This window comes from Meira miltonrushii, assembly GCF_003144205.1.
Source record: "Meira miltonrushii strain MCA 3882 unplaced genomic scaffold FA14scaffold_2, whole genome shotgun sequence".
Taxonomy (NCBI): Eukaryota; Fungi; Basidiomycota; class Exobasidiomycetes; order Exobasidiales; family Brachybasidiaceae; genus Meira; species Meira miltonrushii.
Window position 1 is genome coordinate 3,022,094 of NW_020289944.1, and position 25,837 is coordinate 3,047,930.

The 25,837-nt window shown below is 44.7% G+C and overlaps 9 protein-coding genes across 9 annotated transcripts; 4 read left to right on the forward strand and 5 right to left on the reverse strand.

Annotated features, from left to right (window-relative positions):
- Nucleotides 1-13: 13 nt before the first annotated feature.
- FA14DRAFT_155207 (ClpP/crotonase) lies at nt 14-1,189 on the reverse strand (the record flags this gene model as incomplete). Its single annotated transcript, XM_025497739.1, has 4 exons — nt 14-600; nt 673-926; nt 987-1,061; nt 1,122-1,189. 4 exons carry the CDS (start codon nt 1,187-1,189, stop codon nt 14-16), a joined length of 984 nt encoding a protein of 327 aa, XP_025356097.1.
- Nucleotides 1,190-1,502: 313 nt separating this feature from the next.
- FA14DRAFT_160799 (ARM repeat-containing protein) lies at nt 1,503-8,241 on the forward strand. The gene has a single exon (XM_025498833.1). The coding sequence runs from the start codon at nt 1,654-1,656 to the stop codon at nt 8,143-8,145; it is 6,492 nt and encodes a 2,163-aa protein (XP_025356098.1). The 5' UTR covers nt 1,503-1,653; the 3' UTR covers nt 8,146-8,241.
- FA14DRAFT_160800 (uncharacterized protein) lies at nt 8,162-12,811 on the reverse strand. The gene has a single exon (XM_025498834.1). It carries the CDS (start codon nt 12,737-12,739, stop codon nt 8,222-8,224), a length of 4,518 nt encoding a protein of 1,505 aa, XP_025356099.1. The 5' UTR covers nt 12,740-12,811; the 3' UTR covers nt 8,162-8,221.
- A 221-nt stretch (nt 12,812-13,032) lies between these two features.
- On the forward strand, nt 13,033-13,882 carry FA14DRAFT_179165 (uncharacterized protein; the record flags this gene model as incomplete). The annotated part of the gene is made up of 2 exons (XM_025500903.1): nt 13,033-13,519; nt 13,602-13,882. The coding sequence occupies 2 exons, from the start codon at nt 13,033-13,035 to the stop codon at nt 13,880-13,882; spliced, it is 768 nt and encodes a 255-aa protein (XP_025356100.1).
- A 224-nt stretch (nt 13,883-14,106) lies between these two features.
- On the forward strand, nt 14,107-15,065 carry FA14DRAFT_155211 (Isy1-like splicing factor; the record flags this gene model as incomplete). The annotated part of the gene is made up of 2 exons (XM_025497740.1): nt 14,107-14,971; nt 15,052-15,065. 2 exons carry the CDS (start codon nt 14,107-14,109, stop codon nt 15,063-15,065), a joined length of 879 nt encoding a protein of 292 aa, XP_025356101.1.
- Nucleotides 15,066-15,173: 108 nt separating this feature from the next.
- On the reverse strand, nt 15,174-16,821 carry FA14DRAFT_164504 (uncharacterized protein; the record flags this gene model as incomplete). Its single annotated transcript, XM_025499890.1, has 2 exons — nt 15,174-15,927; nt 16,769-16,821. 2 exons carry the CDS (start codon nt 16,819-16,821, stop codon nt 15,174-15,176), a joined length of 807 nt encoding a protein of 268 aa, XP_025356102.1.
- A 1,507-nt stretch (nt 16,822-18,328) lies between these two features.
- FA14DRAFT_160802 (uncharacterized protein) lies at nt 18,329-20,398 on the reverse strand. The gene has a single exon (XM_025498835.1). The coding sequence runs from the start codon at nt 20,265-20,267 to the stop codon at nt 18,420-18,422; it is 1,848 nt and encodes a 615-aa protein (XP_025356103.1). The 5' UTR covers nt 20,268-20,398; the 3' UTR covers nt 18,329-18,419.
- A 404-nt stretch (nt 20,399-20,802) lies between these two features.
- Nucleotides 20,803-23,445, forward strand: FA14DRAFT_160803 (uncharacterized protein). The gene has a single exon (XM_025498836.1). It carries the CDS (start codon nt 21,093-21,095, stop codon nt 23,346-23,348), a length of 2,256 nt encoding a protein of 751 aa, XP_025356104.1. The 5' UTR covers nt 20,803-21,092; the 3' UTR covers nt 23,349-23,445.
- Nucleotides 23,446-23,493: 48 nt separating this feature from the next.
- On the reverse strand, nt 23,494-25,437 carry FA14DRAFT_167778 (FabD/lysophospholipase-like protein; the record flags this gene model as incomplete). The annotated part of the gene is made up of 2 exons (XM_025500109.1): nt 23,494-24,941; nt 25,149-25,437. 2 exons carry the CDS (start codon nt 25,435-25,437, stop codon nt 23,494-23,496), a joined length of 1,737 nt encoding a protein of 578 aa, XP_025356105.1.
- Between the last annotated feature and the right edge of the window lie 400 nt (nt 25,438-25,837).

A 25,837-nucleotide genomic window follows, 5' to 3' on the forward strand; every position in this document is an offset into this window, starting at 1 on the left:
TGATGTTGTATGTTCAAAGCTTCGCGTTCCTTCTAACGATCTTTGTACTGCCCCTTCCTGAGACATCAACCTGTGTCCACCAAGGATAGAAGCCCAACTGCTCCAACTCTTCCACCCTACCCTTGAACTGAGGAGGTCGCTTCTCCAAAAAGCTTCTTACACCCTCCGTGGCATCAGAAGCATGAGATAAGCCGGCAATACAAGCGCTATCGACCAAATGTGTCGCCTCGGGAGATTCAGGTGTTCGCCAAAGGAGAGCTTTGTTCAAAGCCATCGAAAGAACACTATTTTGAGCTGCTAATCGTTTTGCCAGTTGAAGTGCATGTGGGAAGACTTCTTTTTGTGGCAAGATTGCTGCGAATAATCCACGCATGCAATCTGCTGTTGGTAAGTATGTATCCCCAGTCATGGCAATTTGCAATGCATTTGAATGACCGACCAAGCGAGGCAAGAAGTATGCTGACATTGCTTCCAAAGTGATACCACGCTTTGTGAATGGCAAAGCGATCTTTGCTGTTTCAGATACGATTCGAATATCTGCTGGGAGCACCATTGTCAAACCAACACCGACCGCACTTCCATTCATTGCAACGATAACAACTGAAGGGACAATGAAGATTGATCAGTCGATTTTATCGATATAAAAATTGCACAACCCATTTTCACACTTACGCTTCCTGCATCGCAAAATAGAACCTGAAGCCATTCCACCTCCATCACGATGATTGAGTGTGGGCACACCGGGACCTGCACCAAAGCCAGAAGCATCACCTTTGGCACCTTTTCCGGCACTCAGGTCTGCTCCTGCACAGAAAGCTTTATCACCTGCACCCGTCAATACAACAGCCCGAACTCTTGGATCAGCATCTGCCAATTCAAATGCAAAAACGATGGAAGAGCACATCGGTGCATTGAATGCATTGTAGCTACAAAAGGGATTAATCAGCAACCGAAACAGATCGCAGTAGAATATATGCTCAACTTACTTTTTAGGACGATTGAGTGTGATGATCAGTACATTGTCTTCCAGCTTGACTATAAGCTCGGGAAAGTTGTACTTTCTGCCAACGAAAAGATTGTTCAGTAGTTAGCTCTCATAAAGACCTCCTATTGTAACTCACTCATAATCAAAGTTTTCCACGTCTACAGTCGAGACGTCAGGATGTGGTGAATCTGTCCAAACAGCCATTTTTGTGATGGAAGGAAGCGGAGATGATGAAGGTGACTAAATGAGAAGATCGTGGCAATCGAACGTGATTAAGGCTTTGATTTTGCTTACAATGTTCGGCTCTTTCTAACTTTTACCGGTCGGTATTGAAAGTTGTATTCCCCGCAATTTAAAGCTCACCGGATTATAATCTGAGCCGGACACAAGAAAGCGTGAAAGATGAACTTCCCGAACCCTCTTGCTGACTAATGAATAATATCTGTGCACGAGTGACAAAAAAACCCAATTTTTAGTCCGCGGCGTGCAGAACGAGAAGAACTACAATCGAGTCGGCTTCTGATCACATTCACTTCACATTATCCGCAATCTCGATCTCGATCTTGAGCGAGAAGGATAAAAGGAGAGTAAAGACACAGCAATAAAAGACAAACGGCACGATATATCCTTCAGCGGAAGACAAGAAGAGAAAATCGTATGCTGCCAACATGGCAAGCTCTGTTTTGACTGTCACTTCGTTGGAAAAACGAGTTGCACAGCTAAAGCCAACAAAAGAGAATGAAAAAACAGAACAATCATCTAATGTCAACCGCGGAGGAGAGGGACATGATGCAAAGCACATAGATGAACTGAAGAGTATTGCTGCAGATATAATAACCATGTTCAAGACTGGAAAAGCAGCAACTGCAGAACAAAAGACATCGCTTTACAACATGCTAGGAAACGCAGTTCCAGCCCATAAGGATTACAGTGCCAATATTGCAACTACAGTCTGTAACAGACTATCAAGTGAAACACAAGAAGCATGTGTTCGATCAGCAACATTGGCGATTGAGAAGCATTTGGCCTTCTGTCTTGCCGAAGATGATACGACCACTGCCGCTGCTGCATCAAAAGTATTCGCCAAAGAGATGGGAAGCGCCAAAATTCCAACTCGTAAAGCAGTTTGCTCTGCTGTCGGTGAAGTAATCTGGTCACAGCCAATCATCGAACCATCCTCTGCAAGCAAATCTTTCATTGAAGCACTCATACCAGCACTTGAAGGAAATCTGAAAAATGCATCTCAGAAAACATTGACTTCTCCATCTGGTCCTTTGGAAGGATATGTGGCTGCGGCAGTACTATTAGGAAGGGCGGCTAAATGGGAAATTGCAAAAGTTGATGCTGCAATCAAGAAGAATGAGATCTTGCAGACCATCGCTGCGACTCAGCCAAAACCTTCTTTCCTCTTGAACGACAAGGTTGTACGAAAAGTGTCTGTTGTGGAAGAAGAGGTGTGGCTACTAAGAGCACTTGATGGTTTACTCCTCTCGAACGCAGCCGCGGTTCTGAAAGATTCTTCAGCGATTGACGTTGTTGCATTGGCAATTCGACAAATCGCATTCAGCAGTAAAACAGTCAAAGCACGGAATGAAAGCGTGTTGACCATACAGTCCATTGCAAAACGAGATGTTTCGATGGCCACCTTAATCCTGAAACAGGGTCTCACAAATTGGCTCATGACATTGGAAATTGATCAGGTACATGCAACAGAAGGGAATGAACCAAACTCGATCGAGAAACAAGATGCAGCTGCGGCAGCAGCAGCTGAAAGGCCAAAAGAGAAAGATTTCAGTAGAGCAATCAAGAAGCTCATGGCGTCAATCTGTTCCGTATCGTCAAGTTTTGATGATCGCTCAAAGATGAATACATTGTGTGAATTCTTCGTGTTGGCACATCATCCTGAACTTGGCGTAGGAAGGCGACAAACATTTATCGGACTTTGTCAGGTCGCAAAGATGGATACCCGTCTCATCGTGGATTTACGATTAGAATCTCTTTTAGCATCTGCTAAACAATCACTCAATATGCCCCAATTGAGACAAGCAGCTTTGGACGCTCTTTCCACTTTGGTCTTAATCGCACCACAAGATGTTTCGGCAGTATTGATGGACGACATACGCACAGGTCTAGGACTGAAAGAAGTAGATGCATTGACACCACAAGATTTGGGTATCTGGCAGACTCCGCCGGATAGCCTGTTCGTTGACGTATTATCGCAGAAAGACAAATCAAACGTGTCTGCATCCAAGGGTAGCGCAATGGATAAGTGGGATGCTGAAATGCGGGAAGCAATCGCCAAAAAGAAAGGCAATGCAGCGGCATCAAACAAAGCTTTGACAAAAGAGCAACAATCTGCCGTCAATACCCAAAAGCAGATAGAACGAGAAGTAAGACAAAGGGTCATTGAAACGCAAACGAGACTACGAAATGCTCTTGCAATCGTTGTTAGCTTGGTGGAAGCTCGGACGCATGCTATTGACGATAAGATGGTCGAATTGGTTTCAATGCTATTGGCTTTCTTCAAATCGCCACCTGCTCGACAATTGGCATTGAATGAAGCACATAGAGCGTTTGATTCTTTATCAACTTGCTGTGGGGAGAGAATGGACGAATATGGAGGTTTGATCAAGTTTGCAATTCTACGAACCATTGATCCTTCACTGGTTCCTGCTCAACATTCTGAGGAAAGCATGAAGGATCTAGCATTGCGCATTTTGTACCGTCTTCGCTTCCTTTGTGAACAAGCACCTCTAGATCTTGCATCTATTTCGTTTGTCGAGCCATTTATCTCAAAAGTGATTCTATCGAACGGTTTGGACTTGGCAGCAGACGACGAAGATGGAACGTTAGAACAGGTGCAATTAGCTTTGGACTTTATAACATTCCATGGTGAAGCATGTCGTGATTCTCGTTTCCCGCGATTGGCGTTCATTGATGATCTAGCCCACATCGTTGCCAACAACACTCAACTAGCAAAAGATGCGGTCTCAGCTTTGCGTACGCTGGGTGATGCAATAAAGATCAACGCTTCGCCACAAGAAATCTCTCGCCTTTTACATCATATCTTAGCCGAAGAGGTATATGTTCGCACAGGTGCATTGCAAGCATTGCAGCCCTTGGATTTGACCGATTTCGAGTTCTGTTCTGAACTCTGGCTCACCTGCCATGATGAAGATGAAGAAAATGCGCGATTGGCAAACAAGGCATGGGAAGAGAATGGTTTGGACATTCCGATGGAGTATGCATCTTCAATGTTACCGATGCTACAGCATAGTCACAACTTCGTACGAAGTGCAGCAGCTCGATCAATTGCAACAGCCGCTCAGATTCACCCAGAAACGACCTCTCCTACAACGCAAGCATTGATGGCGTTGTATGAAGAGAGAAATCAAATTCTAGAGACCGAGTATGATCGATTCGGTATGCCAATCGAAGAGACTGTGAATCGTGAAGATCCATGGCGCATTCGTGATGCTATTGCCTCTTCATTCTTAAACCTAGCACCAATCTTCCAAGATGAAGATTTGGTTCCATTTTTCAATTTCTTGATCGGAAAGGAGGCGCTTGGAGATCGACACGAACGTGTTCGTAAAACCATGTTGGACGCAGCAACTGCAGTAACAGATCAACATGGATCCGCTCGTTTGTCTGAACTAATTGCGATGTTTGAAAACTTTTTGCAACATCCTCAACCGAACACCAATGATGACATCACAGAGGCTGTTATTATCCTATTCGGTAGATTGGCAAAGCACCTCACTGTCAAAGATCCAAGGGTTTCACAAGTGATTGAACGATTGGTGGAAGCTTTGAAAACGCCGAGTGAATTGGTGCAAGTTGCGGTCGCTGATTGTTTGGTGCCCTTGGCAAGAACGGCTGAGAAGGATGTACCGGCCTTGATGGAACGTCTCTTTGATGCTTTGTTGAACGCACCAAAGTATGGCGAACGAAGAGGTGCAGCTTATGGAATTGCAGGTTTGGTAAAGGGAAGAGGAATCAGCAGTATCGCCGAATTCAACATTATGACAAGATTGGCAGAAGCAGTGGAAGACAAAAAGGGAACACATGCCCGTCAAGGAGCGATGATGGTGTACGAAACTTTAATGGCTATGCTGCAAAGACTGTTTGAGCCATATATCCCGCAAATTTTACCTCAAATGCTTTCTTGTTTCGGAGATGGTACTACTGATGTACGAGATGCCACCCAAGAGACTGCAAGAGTCATGATGCAAAACATTTCAGGATACGGTGTTCGTCTGATCATGCCTTCGTTGTTGGAGGGGTTGGAAGACAAGCAATGGAGAACCAAGAAAGGAGCGATTGAATTGTTGGGTGCTATGGCTTATTGTGCGCCTAAGCAATTAAGTCACTTCTTGCCAACAGTCATTCCCAATCTCAATGAGCCCATCAAAGATTCTCACAAGCAAGTCCGCTTGGCAGCAGAAACAGCCTTGAAAGGATTCGGAGATGTGATCAGTAATCCTGAGGTCAAGAAATTGGTGCCAGTCATCATGAAGGCACTTGTGGATCCAGCAAAGACGCCTGCAGCTCAACGTGCAATGTTGACACAGAAATGGATTCACGTTTTGGACGGACCTTCTTTGGCCTTGTTGGTTCCTGTTATCGATCGTGGTTTGCGCGAAAGAGGTGCTCAAATCCAAAAAGATGCTGCTCGTATTGTGGGAAACTTGGCCAGTTTGACAGACTCGAAAGATTTCGTTCCATACCTCAATACACTTGTTCCGCTCGTTCGTCAAGTTCTTGTCTCGCCTGTGCCAGATGCTCGTGCTACAGCAGCAAAGTCTTTGGGTACTTTGGTGGAAAGATTGGGAGAGATTCACTTTGTTGACCTCGTTCCTTCTCTTCTTCAAATTCTCAAGTCTGATCTCAGCAGCGTAGACCGTCAAGGATCGGCACAAGGATTGGCAGAAGTTTTGGCCGGATTGGGGGTAGAACGTATGGAAGCACTTTTGCCGGATGTGATCAACAACGCACAGTCATCATCTCGTTCATCAGTGCGAGAAAGTCACATTCTTCTGTTGATCTTCTTGCCTGCAACTTTCGGACTACGATTTACACCTTACCTCGGAAGAATCATTCCTCCAATCCTTGGTGGTATTGCCGATGAAGCAGACAGTGTTCGTGAGGCTTCAATGCGAGCTGGACGAATGATCATTGCAAACTACAGTTCGCGTGCAGTGGATCTGTTGTTGCCTGAATTGGAACAAGGTCTATTCGATGAATCCTGGAGAATTCGATTGTCTAGCGTTCAATTGATTGCTGATCTTTTGTTCCGATTGGCTGGTATCACAGGAAACAATGAAGTCGAAAACGACGATGAAGCAGGTGAAGACGGAGCAGAACAAAATGTCGTTGCTGCCAATTCCATTCAAAAGACTTTAGCCGATACTTTGGGCACTCAAAGAAGAGATCAACTTATTGCCAAGATGTACGTTTTACGACAAGATGTTGTGGTCAATGTACGTCAAGCTGCTATTCAATTGTGGAAGACGATCATCAGTAATACACCCAAGGTCGTTCGTGAGATCTTGCCATTGCTCATCGATCTCATGGTGGATCTCTTGGCTCGGGAAGATGAAAGTAAAGAAATGTCTGGTAGAGCTTTGGGAGAATTGGTCAGCAAGCTTGGTGAACGTATTTTGGCAGAATGTATTCCAATGTTAAGAATGCGAGGTGTTTCGGAGGACGTACAATCGAGAATTGGAGTTTGTTATGCAGTGACGGAGGTGCTCAATAATGCATCAGAAGATCAAGCACAAGATCATCAAGACAGCTTGATCGCAATCGTTCGTCAAGCATTGTCAGACCCATCTTCAAGTGTACGTGAAGCAGCAGCGGAAGCATTTGATTCTCTTCACGAACAACTGGGCGACTACGCTACAGAAGAGATTGTGCCAGGTTTGATCGAAACATTACTCAATGGGGACGATGATGAAGATGACGACGACGATGAGGAAGAAGAAGATGATGATGAAGAGGGAGAAGAGGAGAAGAAGGAAGATGTCGAAGCCAAACAAGCAGAAGAAGATGTCGAGAAGGATGATGATGAAGAAGAAGAGGAAGGAGACGATGACGATGACGATGACGATGATGACGAATCTGAAGAAGATGATTCCAGTCAAGGACGTGCTTTGTCCGCCTTGCAAGAGATCATGAGAAGTAATGCCGAAAGCGTCTTCCCCGTCGTGGTTCCAGAATTGATCGAGCAACCAATCACAGCTTTCAAAGCCAGCGCCTTAGCCACTTTGGCTGCTCAAGCAGGAAATGCTTTGAATTCAGAACTGGAAACGATCCTCTCAGCTCTTTTGACAGCAATCGAAGGTTGTCAAGGAGACGATGAAGAAGAAGAGACAAAACTGTCTCTAGAAGAATCTTTCTCAACTCTCCTTTCGAATATTTACGATTCCGATGCTGTGTACGAATTTATGGACGTCTTGCTTGGCTGGGCTGCAGACAAAAGTTCGGCGGAACAACGCTTGCGTGGTACCCGAACATTCTCGACCTTCTGCAGAGTCAAAGATGAAGATGCAGATATGGGTATTTACGGTATCTACTGGGTTCAAAGATTGGTTGCTCTTTTCAATGATACGAATGAAGAAGTCGTTGATTTGGCGGTGAATGGATTGGAAGCTTTGATCAAGATTGTGCCAAAAGAAGATTTGGACAACATCGTTGTGCCATTGTATGAAACCTTGATCGCTACTGGTCAACATGGTGACCAATTACCTGGATTCATGCGTCCAAAAGGTGCTGCTCCTTTGAGTGCCGTATTCTTGGCTGGTTTGATGAACGGTACAGCAGAACAACGTGAACTTGGAGCGTTGGGTTTGGCCGAGATCATTCTTCGAAGTTCGGCAGAGTCAATTAAGCCGTTGATTATTTCCATCATTGGTCCATTGATTCGTTCGTGCGGCGATCGTCATTTGCCCGCCGTAAAGAAAGCAATCTTATATGCTCTCACAACTGCGTTGCAATTCCCACAACATTGCAAACCTTTCTTCCCACAATTGCAGAGGTCTTTCCAAAAAGCTATTCAAGATGCTCCTTCAACTGCCGAAGAAGCCATTCGTAAACAAGCAGAAGCCGGACTGGAACTATTGATGTCACATCAAGCAAGAGGATTCAAGCCAGCATAAATATCGTAGTATACATCATAAAATGCTGAATGAATTAAATATTGTCTATAATACAGATTGAAAATAAAAAACAAACTTAATTGAATAAGTCTAAATTGTGATGGGTGACAAATCCATAAATGACTGCTAAACTGACAACTGTCAGTGAGAGATCCATCTTGGTAGTACAATAAATCCAAAGAGTACCCAAGGGAGCCGTTCTGCGTACCACAACGCCTTGTGCGGATCTCATGTAAATGTACAAGAATCCACAACCAGTTGCAGTTCCAAGTGTCAAGAACAGCAACTGCAAAGCAAAACGAGGCATGATTGAATTTCCTCGTACAGCTGTTGCATAGATGAAAATTGTCAAAATTGGCAAAGTGTTGATCAATCGTAAAAATTGTTCCCACAAGTTTGGCTGAATTGCGTATTGCTGTTGGATGAGAATGTCCAACATCAAATAAAGGAAAGCGAATGGGATTGTCCAAATGAGCGTATCCAGAACTCGCTCAGCGGTTGTTGACATACCCGTAGGTGGGATGGCATTTCCATCACCATTTCCGTCTTCTTCATCGCTATCGTCTTCATCACTTTCACTATCTTGCAAACGGTAGGCATGTACCGATCCATCTTCATCTATGATAAACTCCTCTTCGTACGCACCATCCTCATCGTCTTCGTCATCTTGCACGGCTGCATTTCGACTGGCCGCGATACTCTGTGGTAGATCGGATAACTCTTCTGCACCATCATTGAGGGAAGAAGGAACGGCAAGTGGTAGTAGTGAGAAGTTAGCCTCTGATCTCGGTGTCATCGGCGAAGGGGAAGAAGGAGTAGATGCACTTCTACGCCGAATCAACGGCGGTGGTAAAGGTTTCATGCTTGGTGTACTGGGCTTGCTCGCTGGTCTTGAATCCTCTAGCAGTTCTTTCAAATTCCAAACCTTGACCTTTGAGGTTGTACCGACGTGTACAGAAGTGGGGTGATTTGGAATGGGCGATGGTGCTCCAGATGCCCCTGAAAGGATAGCCGTACGCAAAAGTGGCGATGCACTTCCGCTTTCCGTAACAGCTGCACCTGCAAGCAAATGCTTTCTCGAACGAGTTGGAGCAGGTGAAGCAGAACGTGCTCGTCCAGGTCTAGAGCGTGTACGGGATCTTCGTAGATCAGAATCGCTATTATCATTCGGTATTGGAGTATGTGAAGGAGCAGATTCGACATCGTGATTTGATGCCGCTTCTGGTCCGACATGCTGAGTCAAACCAGATTTTGATGTGCTGCGTAATGACATGCCAATTGGCTGCATATTTGACGAAGAAGTGCGCCTATGCCGAGCATTGTTATCTTTCCGCAAAGGTTGTTGTAATCTTTTGTTGAAGAACGCTTGATCTCCCATCAACTGTACCACATCCAAATCTTGTACAGACATTCCTTCTTTTGCCAATCTGGCCAAACTGGACATTGCGCCAGACAAAGCACTGTAAGATTGCAAGAATCTAGATCGGCCTCGGACTGAGCTGGGTGCTACACCTGTATGATGCGAATCGCTTATCGGCCCGCCAGCCATATCCACACTTCCTGGGATTCGAGCTTGCGGGCTCGAGCAAGGACTGAAAGTTACCAAAAATCCATTGGCAGAAAAGCTTGCGCCGCACAGTCGAGGAGGCATCTTGAGTGTTGACATGACATCCTCCTCTTCTTCCAATTCTTGTTCTTCTTCCCCTGGTAACCAAAATGGTTCTGGACCTTCTCCTAAAGCACTAGGTGCTACCTTTGGCGATGGATCCTCTTGGTCGACACCTGATAGAAAGAGCAAACATGGCTCCATACTGGCCTTACGTTGCTCAGCACACATCTCGAGAATATTCGTAATGTTCCTCAACAAGAAAGCACGAGTTTTGAGTGGGACAGATGCGTTGTGTTCCAGCTCAAATCTTGGAGATTGTTCTGGATAACGGGATGGAAAGAAGAAAGAAACCCTGATGAAACAAGGCACACTCTTATTTGCACTCCACGGTCCATAGCAGTTCGCCGTACATTGTCTTGTGCTAACGTCAATCTTTTCAAAAGTGACATTGCTCAGCGATTTGCTGATTGTCATGATTTCTTCACTAATGACTTGAGCAGCGTCTCTTGTATCTTCCTCGTCCTCTTCGTCGCGTTGCACTATATCCTCTTCACCAGTCGTGAGAGAGGATTTCTCAGTCCTCTCGTTCTCGTTGTCTATCATGCCACGCTTTGAATCAGGCATGGATCGTTTAGCTTTTCGGTCCAATGCATTCACTGAAGGCGATCGTGCTTCTTTGCCCATACGAACTCCCGCAATCCAACCCACAGCGTCGACATGAGAAGCGTTTCCTTTTTGCGCAGCACCGGTCATGTTCAGCTGGCCGGATCGAGCCGTTGAACCCCTTGTCATGAAATTGTGCGAAGCAGCTTGTTTGCTCATCACCCTGGCGGGATTCACCTTAGACGATTTGGGCAAATTTATGTCCCTTTTCTTGCGAGAATGACCGCCAAGAGAGGAATTATGTCCTCTTCCCTTTCTGTTCAGAGTATCATTACTGCCCGTCCAACTAACTGTACGCACACCTTTACCTGCACTTGTATTTGTGTCTATAGTCTTGATCGATTGACGTCCTGCCGAGCCAAACTTGTTTGCAGGGTTAATGTCTACATCGCGCAAGCGAGGTTGCATGCTTGCATCAACGTTAGTACTGCCAACTTTGCGCCTGTGACTATCACGCACCGCCATTTGAGTCATACTCATCTTTCTTCGAATAGGAGTATGATCATTTTTGAGCATTTCAGTCTTGCTCTGGCTATTCGTATTGCCAAGGAAAGTGCTTTTGTCCAAAAGACCAAAGGTATTTTGAGGTGAAGCAACTCGTAAACTACCGCTTCCGTTTGAGTGGACACTTGTGGATCCTTTGGCGCTGCCGCTCAACAATGACCTCGTTGCTCCTGACGGTGGAACCATACTCGTTGAAGCGCTATCTTGCGAGAGATGACTTACAGATCCCTGTGACAGAGGCGATGCTTGCATTACGCCGGATGGATTACCAAGGCTAACACTCAGCATAGTATTCTGTTCTTTGGTAGGTGCACTTTGCATAGCATGGAAATGATTCACGATCGTATCGTCTTCTGCTGCGACAGGGGGATTACGATATGAAATATTTGGAGCATTCAAACGTGTTTGACGAAGATTGATCGGAGCACCACGCTTATGACCGACAGAAGATAACATGTCTTCTGTGATAGGCCATAGTCGAAGTGTTTGATCTTTGCTCCAGGTGATCAATTGGAACTTTCTTTGATCGCTAGAAGGATCTTCTCCACCTCTTGTACGGAACAAGTATTCCTTTACAAGATCTCTGTGTCCATTAAATCGGTGCACAGGTTCGTCAACTTGTGATTTACTCCACATGCTCAATGATGTATCTCCTCGTTGCGGTAATGTCATTACACCTTGACCAAAGGGTAAATGACGAGCACGCCAAACGGGTGTATCGGTGAGGATCGTCGTTTCGGCTTCTGTCACTAATTGACGATTTGCAATGGCATGTTGAGCTGCTGGACTATCCAGGTCCCACCATTTCACGCTACCGTCAAGACTACAGGTCACCAGTTTTGACATACCAACCGATTTATCTCTGCTCCAATCCACTCCATAGATTTTGTTCTCGTGCGCTTCAATTGTTGCTAATGGTAAAGTACCCTTGCGATCATCCCATATCAATACCTTGTTATCGCAAGAAGTTGCTAATCTATGTTGAGTGGCCCTATTCCATTTCACCTGCGTCATTGCTGCGTTCCATGCGCTGTATCCTTGTTTCGGCTTGCTCGGGTCTCGCAGATCCCAAGCCCACGTCCAAGTATCGATACCACAACTTGCCAGAACATCAGGATGAAAGGGACTCCAATTGATATCAGTGATAGCACGGGTATGTGCATGTAGCACATGCGAGATAGATGAAAGCCGCGACGTGGAGCCCAAGATATCCGCATGATGGTGGTGATGAGGATAAGGCACTGTGGCGCTAAAGGTGGAAGGTGATAAGGCAGGATTGCCTGAATAGCCTGCAGATCGCATTGAAGGTGATGATCCTGCCACGGATATAACGGATGCCATTGACAATACCGGATCGTTTCGCATTGCTGCTGGCCGATCCAGATTCCAAACGAGAAGTTTATTGTTCGACGTACTTGCAACCCAATTTGCACGAGCCGGATGAGGATTCCATTGAACATCTGCAGGCACCCATGTTGTAAGATGCGGTAAAAATCTTGGCTGATCGTATGGGTTCTCTAAATCGATGATGAATAAACCTTTACGTGAAGCTAAAACGACATCTCTATTTGCTGGCGATAAGCTCATACTTCCGACAGGCTCCATCAAGGAGATCTGTACAGATCTATTGAAGGTAGTAAAATTGCCATGTTGTTCTTCATTCGCCTTTCTTGCGTCTTCAAGAGGTTTAGAGTTGCGTTCAGGTACACTTGCAGCAATGTCGGGCATAGACTTTCTTCTCTGACTTTCCCTTTTGTTTAGTCGAGCATTGTTTGACCCCCGTAAAGTCGTAGGCTGGTAATGTGATACCACGTCCATCTCGAAAATACTAGGGTGTGACAGGCTTCTGTTGAGCTATGATCAGTCTCAACGATTAGCCCGTTCCTTAAGTGATAGTGAGAGAATGAGAAGAGACACGATAGCAATGATAATGACTTTCTCGCACGGGCAGCTTGTTGGAGAAATGAGGCTAAAGTATTCGGTGCATTTTTATTATTACACGTGCAATGTTGCACCATAAAAAAAGGTACGAATGAGAAGAAGGTAACGATGTTTTCGTTCTCTCATCATCGTCAAGATCATCGCTGTGTGGATAGCAAAAAATAGACAACATGGCTGTAGGACTTGGAAGGAGGATATGGAACAATGTCGGCTTCTTGGCATTATTTACCGTCCTTACTTCTTCTTCGCTCAATTGTGTCACTTTGGTACGTGAACGTAGAGATGAACGCAGGCTACATGCACTTCAATTAGGATTATTGCAAGACCTTCGATCGGCTTTGAGAGAAATTCCATCTTCTTCAAAAGTGACATTAGATGAACAAAAGATGCTTGTAAGGAGATTCACCTCCCTCCAGCTTGATCCTGCTTTGATCGGTTTTTCGCAATCAGTATTACCACAAGAATCAGAAGAGGAAATACTGCGAAAACATAGAGAGATGCATACAAGCTGGAGTCAGGCTTTGTTCGGCTCAGGATTGATTGGAAAGTTGCGTGAATCGACAAGAAAGACGATCGCCCGACTACGTGGAGAAAAGGAAGAAATTGATTCAGCCAATGCAGATCGCCTTGAAAAGGAAGAGGCTGAATGGATCAAAGGTAAGTGAATGTGGCTCGTGAGGCTAACATGGATCGGAACTGACCTACCAATTGCGCCATATCCGTATTTCTGCCAAAATAGCCATCGAGGAATCTGAAGAGAGAGAACAGAAAGCTTTGGGTAGGGCCGAGAGAGAAATACATGAAAAGATACCACCGCTTGGTAACAGAGCGGGAACAGCTGCAAAAGCAAATGAAGAGGCCAAGGAACCTTCGCAAGCACGCTCATGGTTCTCATGGCGATCGAAGGAGGAGGATACTAAAAGTGCTCGGGAAGATCAACAGCGAAATATCAGTCCAAATGCTCGATCGATATTTAACGAAAATCAACAGGATGCGCCTCGAAGACGATTGATAATATAAGACCACCTTTGGAAAAGACTGAATAACATGTATGCTATTTTATTGCTCTTATACTTGATTTGCGAACATTGCTTTTGGATTGTTATTTTTATCGTCTGCCTCCAAATTTAAGCTTTGACAATCGATTAAGAATGATGTGTTTGACGCGTAAATATATCTTTTGGTTCTTTAAAGAATTCACACCAACTCTTTGTACGTCGATCATCAACCTATCCTCTTTTGATATGGCACGCAATCACGAGAAAGCTCAATCGACGTTATACCGCTTCAGACAAGTCCAAGCAGCCGAATTGGGTATTCCGGCCGCAAATGCAAAACGACCAAGAGTAACGAATCGAGTAACAAATTTACGAGAAGCTGAAAAATGGAGAGGAGAGGTACTTCGAGAAATTTCTCGAAAAGTATCAAAGATACAAGATTTTGGTTTGACGGATTATGAAGTTCGAGATGTGAATGATGAAATCAATAAGCTTATACGTGAAAAGTCAGCATGGGAAAATCAAATCGTTGCTTTGGGTGGAGCAAATTATAAGAGAGGCATACCGAAAATGTTGGATGATGAAGGAAAAGAAGTACCTGGATCACGAGGGTATAAGTACTTTGGAAGAGCAAAAGATTTACCTGGCGTAAAAGAAATGTTAAATCGAACGGCTGAACAGGAAGCAGAGGCAGAATCATTTCGATCACAGAAGTTCAAGCGATTTGCTAACCAGCCACCGGAGTATTATGGCGACCTGGATGAGGATGATGGAGTTTTACTCGAATCAGAAATAGATGCAGAGACACAAGCGTGGAGGCGAGGATATGTTGACCTACTTGAAGAATTGGAGGTAGAAGCGAAAAGTGAAGATATTCCAGATATACCCAGACCACAACCAAAAAGCCTAAAAGAGCTAAGAGAACAGGCTGACAATAATATGCAAGAGGATAGCAGCGACCCGACAAATCGAGCAGCAGGAGATGCTGGCAGGGTATCAGCGATGTTCAACGTCCTAGACAGCGATCAATTGAAAATGCCCGAAGTGCCTGATCGAGCAAAGATAGAACAATTCATCCTTCTGGCAAAGAAGAAAGCTTTACGAAAGCAATGTGAGTATTTGAGCGTGAAATTCAAAAGAAGTGAACTAAATACTAACACAACTGCATCTCTTACCTTCCTTTTTCTACAGATATTGGGCAATGAGCATGCATTGTTAATTCAAATTGTACTTTATCTCGCAATGTACTTTTATCTCTGTAAAATATGCAGCATGTGAAATTATCCTGAGTTGTGATTGTTCTACTTGTACATCTATCTTCGAGCTTGTTCGCCTGCTTTTGTGTCCTTGCCTTCCCACATAGCACGTTCTTGTTCTCCTCTTACACCTTCAGAAAAAGTAGGGGTGAAGAATCGACAACGAGATTTGAAGACGTCAAGAGAACGCTTCCTTATGATAGCTTCCACTGATAGTTCGTTCTTCATTTGTCTGCGTAAAGTTTCTGCACTGTCTTCTGTTCTTGAAGCACGGGAATCAAAGGCATCATATTTGCTCTTCCTCTGTGTGGGTTGAGCTGAAGCGGGCAGGCCATTTTGTCTTCTTTCCCTTTCGACATCGCTATCCAATAACCACTCTTCTCTTCCTGACCCCGCCACTGATGTTGCGATTGGTGCAGTTCGCTGTATCCTACTTCGTTCTTCCACCTGCAAACAGTATTTCAACACTTCTTCTCTCCCTATCCATACATTCACAAGCTCACGCCAGAATTGCAAACAAGCTTGTTCGGGAGCGATTGCATAAGTGGATTTGCCCAAATCTAGTGATGTGTTTGAAGGAACATGTCCACTAAGTATTGAAGGTGAAGAATTTAATCCAGAAGATCTTGTGTTTGCTAGTGTTCTGTTCAATCTTGTGGTAACGCTATCGTCTAAAGCTCGATATTCTTGCATCAATGCTCTGAATTGAACCATATTCAAACATATCGAAGGTGAAACATTACGAACCGATGGCGGAGTTAGAGGTGTTTCTACAGCTGCTGAACCGAGTTTATCATTTTGATTTGAGGGTCTATCTTGTCCAATTGGGCCACGACTCAGACGCCATGAATGAGACATGATGAGAAGCCTGGGAGAATACTGTGGTGAGAAGTATGGTAGCTTACCTGATTGATTTCTGATGATGCACAATCAAATTAAGAAGACTATGCTTTTCGCCCTTTTAGCGTTTCCGAACAAAAGGCGCCGCCGCTGAGTCTATTCCCTTACACGTATGCTTCTGCTTATTTTGTGGGGAAGGATTGTGTGTAATTCAGGAACAGGGTCAAGTAAGTATCCTCATTACGATCAACTTACAACGACGACGACATGTTTATTTGATAAAGTATGAATCATCATGACCGACGATCTACATCGAAGACGTGCACCCGGAATGTCTGCTTTGGCTCAGAGATTGCCCGGACAACGTACACCTCCTGATCCTGCATTGGAACAACCTAATGCTGCAGACTTGACATATGGTTGGCATCACGAATCAAGTTCAGAGGATGATCAGAGCATACACCGTGAAGAAGGAAGAATACTAGACCCTTTTCTGGAAGACGAATCTGATGCAGACATATTTACAGACGCAGAGGATGAAGAGGTGGTTGACAGACCACGTCCTGCACCACAAGCACAACCTCCAGCAAGGGGTTTCACTCCTCTTTTAGTCAGAGGTGCAACATCACTCATATCAATTTGGAGCAGGTGGCTCAATGACGATCAGAATCAGGATACTGACGAAGCTGCGAATGCCGATGGAACAGCCGACCCGAATACCGAGCAACCTCAGCAGAACGATAATCGAGATAGCTTCGTTTGCAGGATATGCTTTGATGGACCCGGCTCTGTGGGAGAAGGTGGAGAATCACTTGGCAAGCTGATTGCTCCTTGTAGATGTAGGGGAACGATGAAATTCGTTCATCAAGGTTGCTTGACCAGATGGCGCTCGACTTCAAGAAGACAAACGTCTATCATGCAATGCGATCAATGCGGGGCACCATATAGATTCAAGAAGTCGCCTTTTGTTGGTCTGGCTACGAACAAGTTCCTATTGGTGGTCTTGAGTTGTTTCATGTTCATTTCGCTCGTGTGGATCGTGGGATATGCTGCTGAGGCTACAATGGCTTACATGGACGAGCAAGCTGTACAAAAGAGAAATGCAGATGCACGCAAGGCAGAGTCTTCATCGTATTGGCCATCATGGCTTACATGGGAATCGGATGATGCATATGGAAATCAATATTCTGCTGGATCCAGAATATACAGCTCGATCAACCTTGACCGGTCTGACGATGCAGGCTACGATGATGATGACTTTTATGGATATCGATACGATTACAGATATGGATATTCAGAGCCTGCAGCTTATTATACATTGATCAAGGCGGCAGTCAAATACGTTGGTAGCGGACGGGCATTTCGACATATCCTTCCCTCTTCCGAGACAGAATACATAGTACCGATGGAAGCTTCAGGGGAAGCTGTCGTTGAAGATGACATCGATGCAATCGAACAAAATATTCATGATGATGAGAAAGGCTGGTGGTCGGCGTTGATCGATGATTGGAAATACGGTCGTGGTGGAATATGGGAAGGTCAGAGACCAGTGTCTCAGCAGAAGCAGAAAAAAGGAGGACAACGATCTACTAATCAAGAGATCCTACAACAGTCTGAATCAGAGGAGAGCGCCAATGCTGTAGAGCAGACACCGAGCTTACCAGAAGAAGCTACTCACACGGGTGAAGAAGACTCCAAGCGAAAATTCACACCGCACAAAGAGAGATACGATGCACGATCAGCTCGTCCTTTGGCAAAAGGGGAGAAGATCGTTCGACCTGTAACACGAAAGCGTGTATCTGCGAAAAAGGCAAGAAAGACAAAATCAAAGCACAAGAATGCAGAACTTACACCTTCTCTCCTTGAACGGATCCTTTTGCAAATGTCTCTAGGAGCTTCCTTAGTTGGAATGTCGAGCTTCCTTACGCTGCTGTTGGGTATTTCGACTTGGGCTCCTTTTCACCTCAATTTAGGTTTGGGTCGTGGATTTGCAAGGGTAGCACGTAGACGTGCTCGTGGATCTAGTGGCGGAGGAGGTGGAGAAGGAGAAGCATTGGTTGCGGTGTTTTTGTTGGTATTGGTGATTGTGGGAATCATTCGTGCTTTGTTTGCCGTTTATTCTTTGACAAATTATTTATCAAAACGTCTTTTGACAAGAGTGGAAGATATTATCCTCGATTGGGGTTCCGAAGAGGATAATGGAGGTGAAAGAGGAGATTTCCAACCTCAACCACAAGAGCAACAGCACCCTATGCCGCCACACGAGCACATCAATGCTGCACAACAATTTCGTCCACGTTGGCGCAATCGTATCCATCTACCAGCCTGGACAATGGGACTCAGGAGACGCAATCGTGCTCAGCCTTAATAAATCTACTGTACATCATCGATTGCACAATTCTACATATGTATAATACAAACAATTTCATCCTTTTTTGATCTTACAATTCACTTAAACGTTGTTTAAGCACCATTACCTGCCGTAGCTGTAGGACGAGCTTTCTTTCCGATATAAAGTCGATTAGCAAGTTCTCTTGCCATTTGATTAGGTCCTGAGCCGAAACCACGATCGACTAAACCTTGACTTCGAAGACTTTCAGCTCCGGTAGGAGAGAGAAGGTTACGACGAGCGTTTTCATCACCGCTCGAAGCCAAACGTGCATTCCTTCTTTGATAATACGAATCAGGCAAATCACGAAATCCGATGAGGTATTGCATGCTACCCCATTCGATCACCTTCCTTTCCAGCCAATTGAGATTGACAGGCTTATTGAGGAAATCATTGCAACCTGCTGCCAAAGCTGCCACACGATCACTGTTCAACACAGAGGCAGTCAAGGCCACGATGATAACAGATGAACGCAAACTGTTTTGCAGCATGACAGAAGGAGATGCTGGACCAGCTGAAGCGTGATTGGAAGAGTGATTCGATGCACTCAACTCGCGATTTGAAGATGATGCTGATGAAACACCTGGTGTGGCTAGCGAGACTGATCCAATATTGGCTTGCTGTTCCATCTTTCTGATTTCTTTGGTTGCCTCAATTCCGTCCATAACCGGCAACTGAATATCCATCAAAATTAAATGGTATCCTCCCGTCTGCCATTCATTCACTGCTTCACGTCCATCACGAGCTACACCGAATTTGATCTTTCTTTGTTTCAAAAAGGTTGACAAAATCTTGACATTAATTGGATTATCTTCGACGATCAGTACCTTAATTGGCGGTAGAACCTCAATCGAAGCTGCTGTCCTTTTAGGACCAAGATTCCCACGAGCTCTTGATTGCGAGAATCCTGCACCTATCAACAAACCCGATTGAGGTTGTGCACTGGGACGGGCAACAGCGGTAGGAAGATTAGATGTAAACGTTTGACGTGCATTCTGACCTGCTTCGTTTCCAAAAGACGGCCTTCCATGCTGTTGGCTCGGCGACATGAGTAGAGAAGGACCTTGTGAGCTGGGCAAAGATGCATCCGGTGGAGTGGAGACTTGCTGTCTCTCAACATTGTTTGTGTTCTGAGTATCAATCTTTGAACCGGATGCAGCTTGACTTTTTTCTGCTGCAGTAAGACCCTTTACAGGTAAAGATTGTGGCGAGCTGGTATGCTCGCCTGCAGTACCTAAAGACATCAATGGAGTTGCTGTTGGCGGCTTTTGTTTCGTTAGCAAAGATTGCAATTCGATCTGAGGCGAGAATATATTACCGTTGGATGTGTTTACCGGCAATTTATTAGAGATTGTTCCTGCCATCGATCGGGTCACACTTGCGGATGGTTCTTTCGTGTTATTATTTGGTATATTGTTCTCTCCCGTTTCACTGCCATTTCTGCTCTTGCTTGGTTGACCAGCCTGATTGGCATTTTCTCCGCCGACATTGACATTCTCTCCCTCAATCGTAGCGCCAGCTGAAGATTTTGGAGATCTTTTCGTAGGTGAAGATACACCGCTACTTCCACTTCCGCTGGCATGACTACTACGTTGACCGCCACGATTTGCATTGATTGCAGCCGCGAATCGCTCTTCTGCGCTACCACGTCTTTTACCTCCATTACTAGAAGCAGCTGAGCCTGGTGTTCTCGTTCCTAAGCCACTATTTGTTCTTGGATGAAAGAATATACCTGCCGGTCTTCCATCGGGACTTTGAATCATGACGCCTGTAGATCCACCATTTCCGCCTAATCTGGCAGCCGTTTCACTAAAGTAATCCAATGCATCTGCTGGTAATGGACTGGGGGCTACTCTATTATTGACCGAAGAGGAGCCAGAAGATGCCGTAGAAGGCGTTTGGAGCTTGTTCTTGTCCTCCATCTTTCAATCTTACACAAATGCTTGAATGTGATGATGGTGATCGATGTCGATGAATTATCCGTAGCATGCACGTAAGTCTTTAGCGTTTAAGGTACTCCACTCTATGAAAGTCGCGCCCCCCGAATCACTCATTCATCATTCACTTGTACCTTTTGCGCTGCGCCCTTTGTCTTTTGCCGTAATAAACACCCTTTGCCGGGCCAAAGCGGCACCGCCCTAGACGCGCTTTATTCAAAATGCTGTGGCTACAATTGCACGCGTTCTTTATTCCAACATCTCTTTCTCTGCAACCAAAATAAAAATAAAGGGGCAGCTTGCTGCAACTTGGGGAAAAGAAGAAAAAAGACACTGGTCCAATGCTGTGCCACGGGAAAGGAAAGAAGGGGGCCTCTTTTTTTGGATATTCCTGCGATGCTGTGTTCAATCAAAAGTGAGCATGTGTTAAAGTGCATTAGCGCATAAAAGTCAATGGAAGTCCGATTTAGAGTCTTTATGGTGTGTGTGTGTGTGTCTTTTGTATATTCTAAGGCTTAATCCTCTCTCATTCATGACAATCTTGACATCAATTCATCAACATCAATTATGAAAAGAGTTAGCATACTAAAATTATAAAAATCACAGCTTTTATCACATACCTCACCTTATCGAACCCAAATCGACTCGTATAATTGGCCACACATTGGGAACGTGTCAGTCGTTTGAATTAGAGCTTCATCTTTGATACAATTTTCACAACTGGAATGGAAACACAGACATATTCGAATTCTTGATACAATCATTGCTTTTCATCATTAAATCACTCAAAACCATTACTCGCTCGGCACGATGGCAAATCCTTTCTACCCGCCAAACCGAGATCAAAACGGACATGAATCGCGTGGTAGCATAGGCGGAGGCTATGATGGCACAGACAACGTACCATTCGACCCCGATCGAAGAGGTGGAAGCATTGCTAGAATGGGTAGACCAGATGAGAATGGACCCGCACATCCGTACAACTCCCGAGATGCCAGACAAGAACCAACAGAAGGTCCCGGTGGAGCAGCAACATTTTATCCATCAGAGTATGTTGCCGATAAAAAGTTGGGATCAGGAACAGACGGATTTGGAGGAGGACATAACCTCTCACAAGAGAATCCATACCCTGTGCATGAGAAAGACTACAGAGCCACATTTCGTGGCAACGATGGAATGAAACTAGAACCTGAATCGGGACTACGAAAACATGATCATCAATCCGCATACACACAGCCTAACGCCACGAACGCCGCTGTTCGTGATCGGGGCCAGGCTCCTTTCGCACAGCATCAGCAAAATTACGATCCATCTCCCCAAGCATCGACCTATATCTTACCACCAGATCAAAGGAATATAACTCCCTACCACTATCCACCAAGTAACAATTTCGGCTATTCACAATCCACTGTGGATTTACGTGCACCATTAACGCATGGTCAACAGTCAGTGGATCGTCCAGATACGCCTGGTATCTATCGTGATCGAGCGCCTCGAATGGATAAATTAACAGAAGAACAGAAACAGATTGCAAAGAGTTTCCCAAAAGATCTCGACGAAGATGGTGGAAGCTTGCTCAAAACAGCAATCACCATGTGCAAGGATTGGAGATCGTTTATGAAGTGGAAATTCGTGCCATATTATGTGTTGATCGTTGTCATTTGCGTTTTGGTTGCTTTGATGACAATCTATCACAAGCAGATTGTTGACTGGCTAACACCAATCTCTAGAAAGGTACGAGAAGTATCTTGGGGATGGATTATTCCGGTCGCAATCCTATTCGTCATATCTTTCCCGCCTTTGTTCGGCCATGAAGTTGTTGGCGTTCTTTGCGGTATTGTGTATGGCCTTTGGATTGGTTTCGGTGTGCTCAGTCTGGGAACACTTCTTGGAGAATTGGGTAACTTTTATGCATTCAAATATCTACTCAAAAAGCACGGCGAAAAGTTTGAGAGAAGGTCGATCGATTATGCTTGTATGGCGCATATTGTTAGAGAAGGTGGTTTTATGGTCATCTTGATGGCCCGATTAAGTGCAATTCCAGGTCATTTCACCACTGCAGTCTTCGCCACTGTTGGTATGAACATCTTTGTTTTTACCATTGCAGCAATTCTTTCCTTGCCCAAGCAACTGGTTGTCGTTTACCTCGGTGTGGCTATCGAACAAGCGGGTGGCGGAGATGAATCAACCCGAAGCAAGGTGATCAAATATGTCGTATTGATTGTCAGTTTTGGAGTCACAATCGGTGTGGCGATTTGGCTTTATGGAAAGATGCACAAAGCACGTCCAATCGTCCAAGCAAGGTTGCGTGAAAGGAGATATCAAATGTTGACCGAAGCAGGTGGCGGACAATCGGAAGTCGAAGGTTCGCCAGATCCGAATGCTGTTGATGATGTCAGTAGTCTAGGACATCACTTGAAGAATAACAATGGATTTGATGACAACGCAATGATGCTACGGGACAGTGAGATTGAAAAACAGGAACAGTCCAAAAAGCAAGGATTCTGGTCACGTTTGAGTGGAAAGAATAAAGGCAAAGAGACAAGCGAGAGGGGATTCTCCGATGTCAACCTCGGACACGAAATGTCAATGAGGCAAAATGCTACAAAGGTTTCATTTGAAACAGACAGTAACGGTCACAATGGCGGATACTATACTGTATATGAAGGTAACACACTACGACCTGGAATGTCTTATGGAGATCAATACATGTCCCGCGTGCAACCTTACAGTGCCGGAGCAAGACTTCCTGCTTCAGGAATCGATAGGGATACGCAACAGTATGCCACCACATCTTCTCCGGAAAAGAATGTGTATAGAGCACAACTAACTCCTCATTCAGCACCGAATAGATATTCCTCTGCCGAAGAGCATGTGGAAGAAATGCAAAGTCATCTATATTCTCAAGATCAACAAAACCAGCGTCTTTCCGTTCAAGGTCTTCCTCCTAACAGCAACCAAGACAGACAATATCAGCACGTCGCCAACGTTGACAGTATATATCATCTACCTCAGCCTAGTCAATCATCTTCTACGGGAGGCGGAAATTATGCTACAGCTCTGTAGAAATTTCATGGCTGAAGGACTCGTTCTTGTGGTTTCGTGATGCAAACATGTATTTTTATACTATTTTGATTTCAATATGATTTTTAACGGTTTGTTTTAAATGAAGGCAACGTGGTATATACGAAGGCGCTTTAGTCATAATGTTTCACTCGTGAAGGTTACTGGCCTTTGATAGTCTGGCTGCTTTCTTTGCTTCATAGATTTCCCGTACCACTTTGCGGATGGTTGCAATGCCTTCTACTACATCAGCTCTACTCGTTTTGCGAATGATGCCAACTTGTTCTTCTGTCCAAACGAGATTATAGGAAGAGCTGAAAGGTGCCGTACTTGGATCGTAGTCTGGCTGACATGCATGTGGCAAGAGTGGCATATAAATCATCGTTGTATCACGGCTTGCTTGTGGTTGATGACGAGAGTTGTATCGAATTCCACTTTCGTCAACATGTGTCGGTCCTTGTTCTTCCGTTCGATCTGTCTCTGGAATCACCTCTACGTCTAGAATTTGTGCATATCTTCCTTTGAAGCGTTCTTGTATCTCATCAGATGAAAGAAGTTTATTTTTCGTCTTTCCATTTTCTTTGCCTTTTTCCTCTTCATTTACAAATTCTTGTGGCCATTGTGGGAGGTCCTCAAGCGGAAAACGAGGTTTAATCGTCACACCTTTTCCAGCTCCAAATTCTTGAATTCGTTCTAAAGCGGCACCGCTTTGCACGTCACTGGAAAAGTCTCCTAATAACATCAGATCAACATCGCGACCAGGCCTAAAGAAGGAATGCTGCGGTAAATTATTACTCATTCCTGCATCCACCAAATGAATTCGAGGACTATTCTCAAATCCTTGACCACGATTCTCTTGCTTTTCTGCGTGGAAGAAAGGGTTTGGTTCATTTTGACTGTGGATTGGATGATGACTTTGTAATCTTTCAGCTTCTTTTGGATGTTTCTCTACCCAGTCATCAGCTGCATGTTTGATCTTTGTTCCTAAGAAACCTTTGGGTAAATTTCTATACAGCGTTGCCAGCCAAGCAGCCAAGGGACCAGCGGGTGCAGAAGTGCACAATCCCAGAATCAGACTGAGACTTCTTTCGGGTAATCTTTGTGTATTTTTACCTGCTTCAAAGTGTCTACCGAATGACCAAGTTGGAATCCAACCTTCTAATTCATCACTACCAAATTCAATCGAAGAAAATTCGAACCATTGCCACCATGCATGTGCATCTTTGTGTTCCGATGACACATGATTACTGTGCGAGAATGCTTCTTCAGGTGATTTCCAATCCCGCCAAGGCCTTTCATGTCGAACAGCTGTTAAGATTGGAAGAGGTTGCAGGCCATCATGTAATTTGTTGGTATTATACGTTAATGAGAATCGGAACCAATCTCTTTGAAGAGCTATATGGGTGCCTCTTTCGTCCTTGTTGTCATCTGTAGAATGATCTTTCAATACGGGAGGTTGAAAGAAGATATGACTGGTAATCAAAGTGCCGTATAAATCCAAAGGCCCTGGATGAAGATGACCGACTCGAATCTTTTGTAAGATGGGAGCCAATTGGAAATAGATTCCGTTTGCGCTTCTTGCTACTGCATCAATGGCTGTCATGGAAAGTGGATGATGTGCAGATGATTTTGCAAATCTATCGATCAGAATGCTTGCATTCATCTTTGCTACTGAGTATAACCCACCAATCGTCCAACATGATCCTGAAACACCTGCTACATATGCAAGTAAATCCCACAAACCGGCCGCTCCAGATTGATCCTTGTTTTGCATTTCTTCTATGTAAGCCAAAAATCCCAAACAAGCACGATAACCACCTCCAGATCCTCCAAGGGCAATGACTGGTACATCATCCGGATGTACTTTTTCATCTTCATCGAGGAGTAAGAACCGATGCAAAGCACCCGAAGAGACAATCATTTCTTTGCGTGCTTGAAGGAAATGTTTTTCCTCTTCGCTTAAATCATTATTCCTACGTAATTCAGCATCCTTCTGTAGTTCGGGATAAAGTTGTGCGTCACTCAAATCTCTCTTTACCTCTTTGTGTAAATGCAAGAGATCGCTGAATCGATGACTTTTATCACCTCGCATCTTTGTTCCCAACTTTTTGAATCCGGCTACCAAACCCGAAAGTGGACCTGCTCCTTTCTGTCCAGCATGTGTCTGTTTCCCTTCTTCTTCAGCATCTACATGCTTGGCTGCATCTTCATGTTCGTCATGATGACCGAAAGGATGCCAAGATTTGCCGATTGAATGCGAGTGATCCTCGTTCAATCCGCTCTCTGCAGCTCCACTTCCTAGTTGGGCCGAAGCAGGAGCCTCGATCGGTTGTGTTGACGTTGTGCTCATTTGGGTTGGTATGGTCGATCGTCAGAAGAGGATGATGGTCAAAGTCATTGCTACTTCAGAACCACTCTTGAAGGTGAATATATGCTATACCAGCCCTCGAATCAGCACACCATGATTGTGCATGATTGTCCTTAAAAGTGTT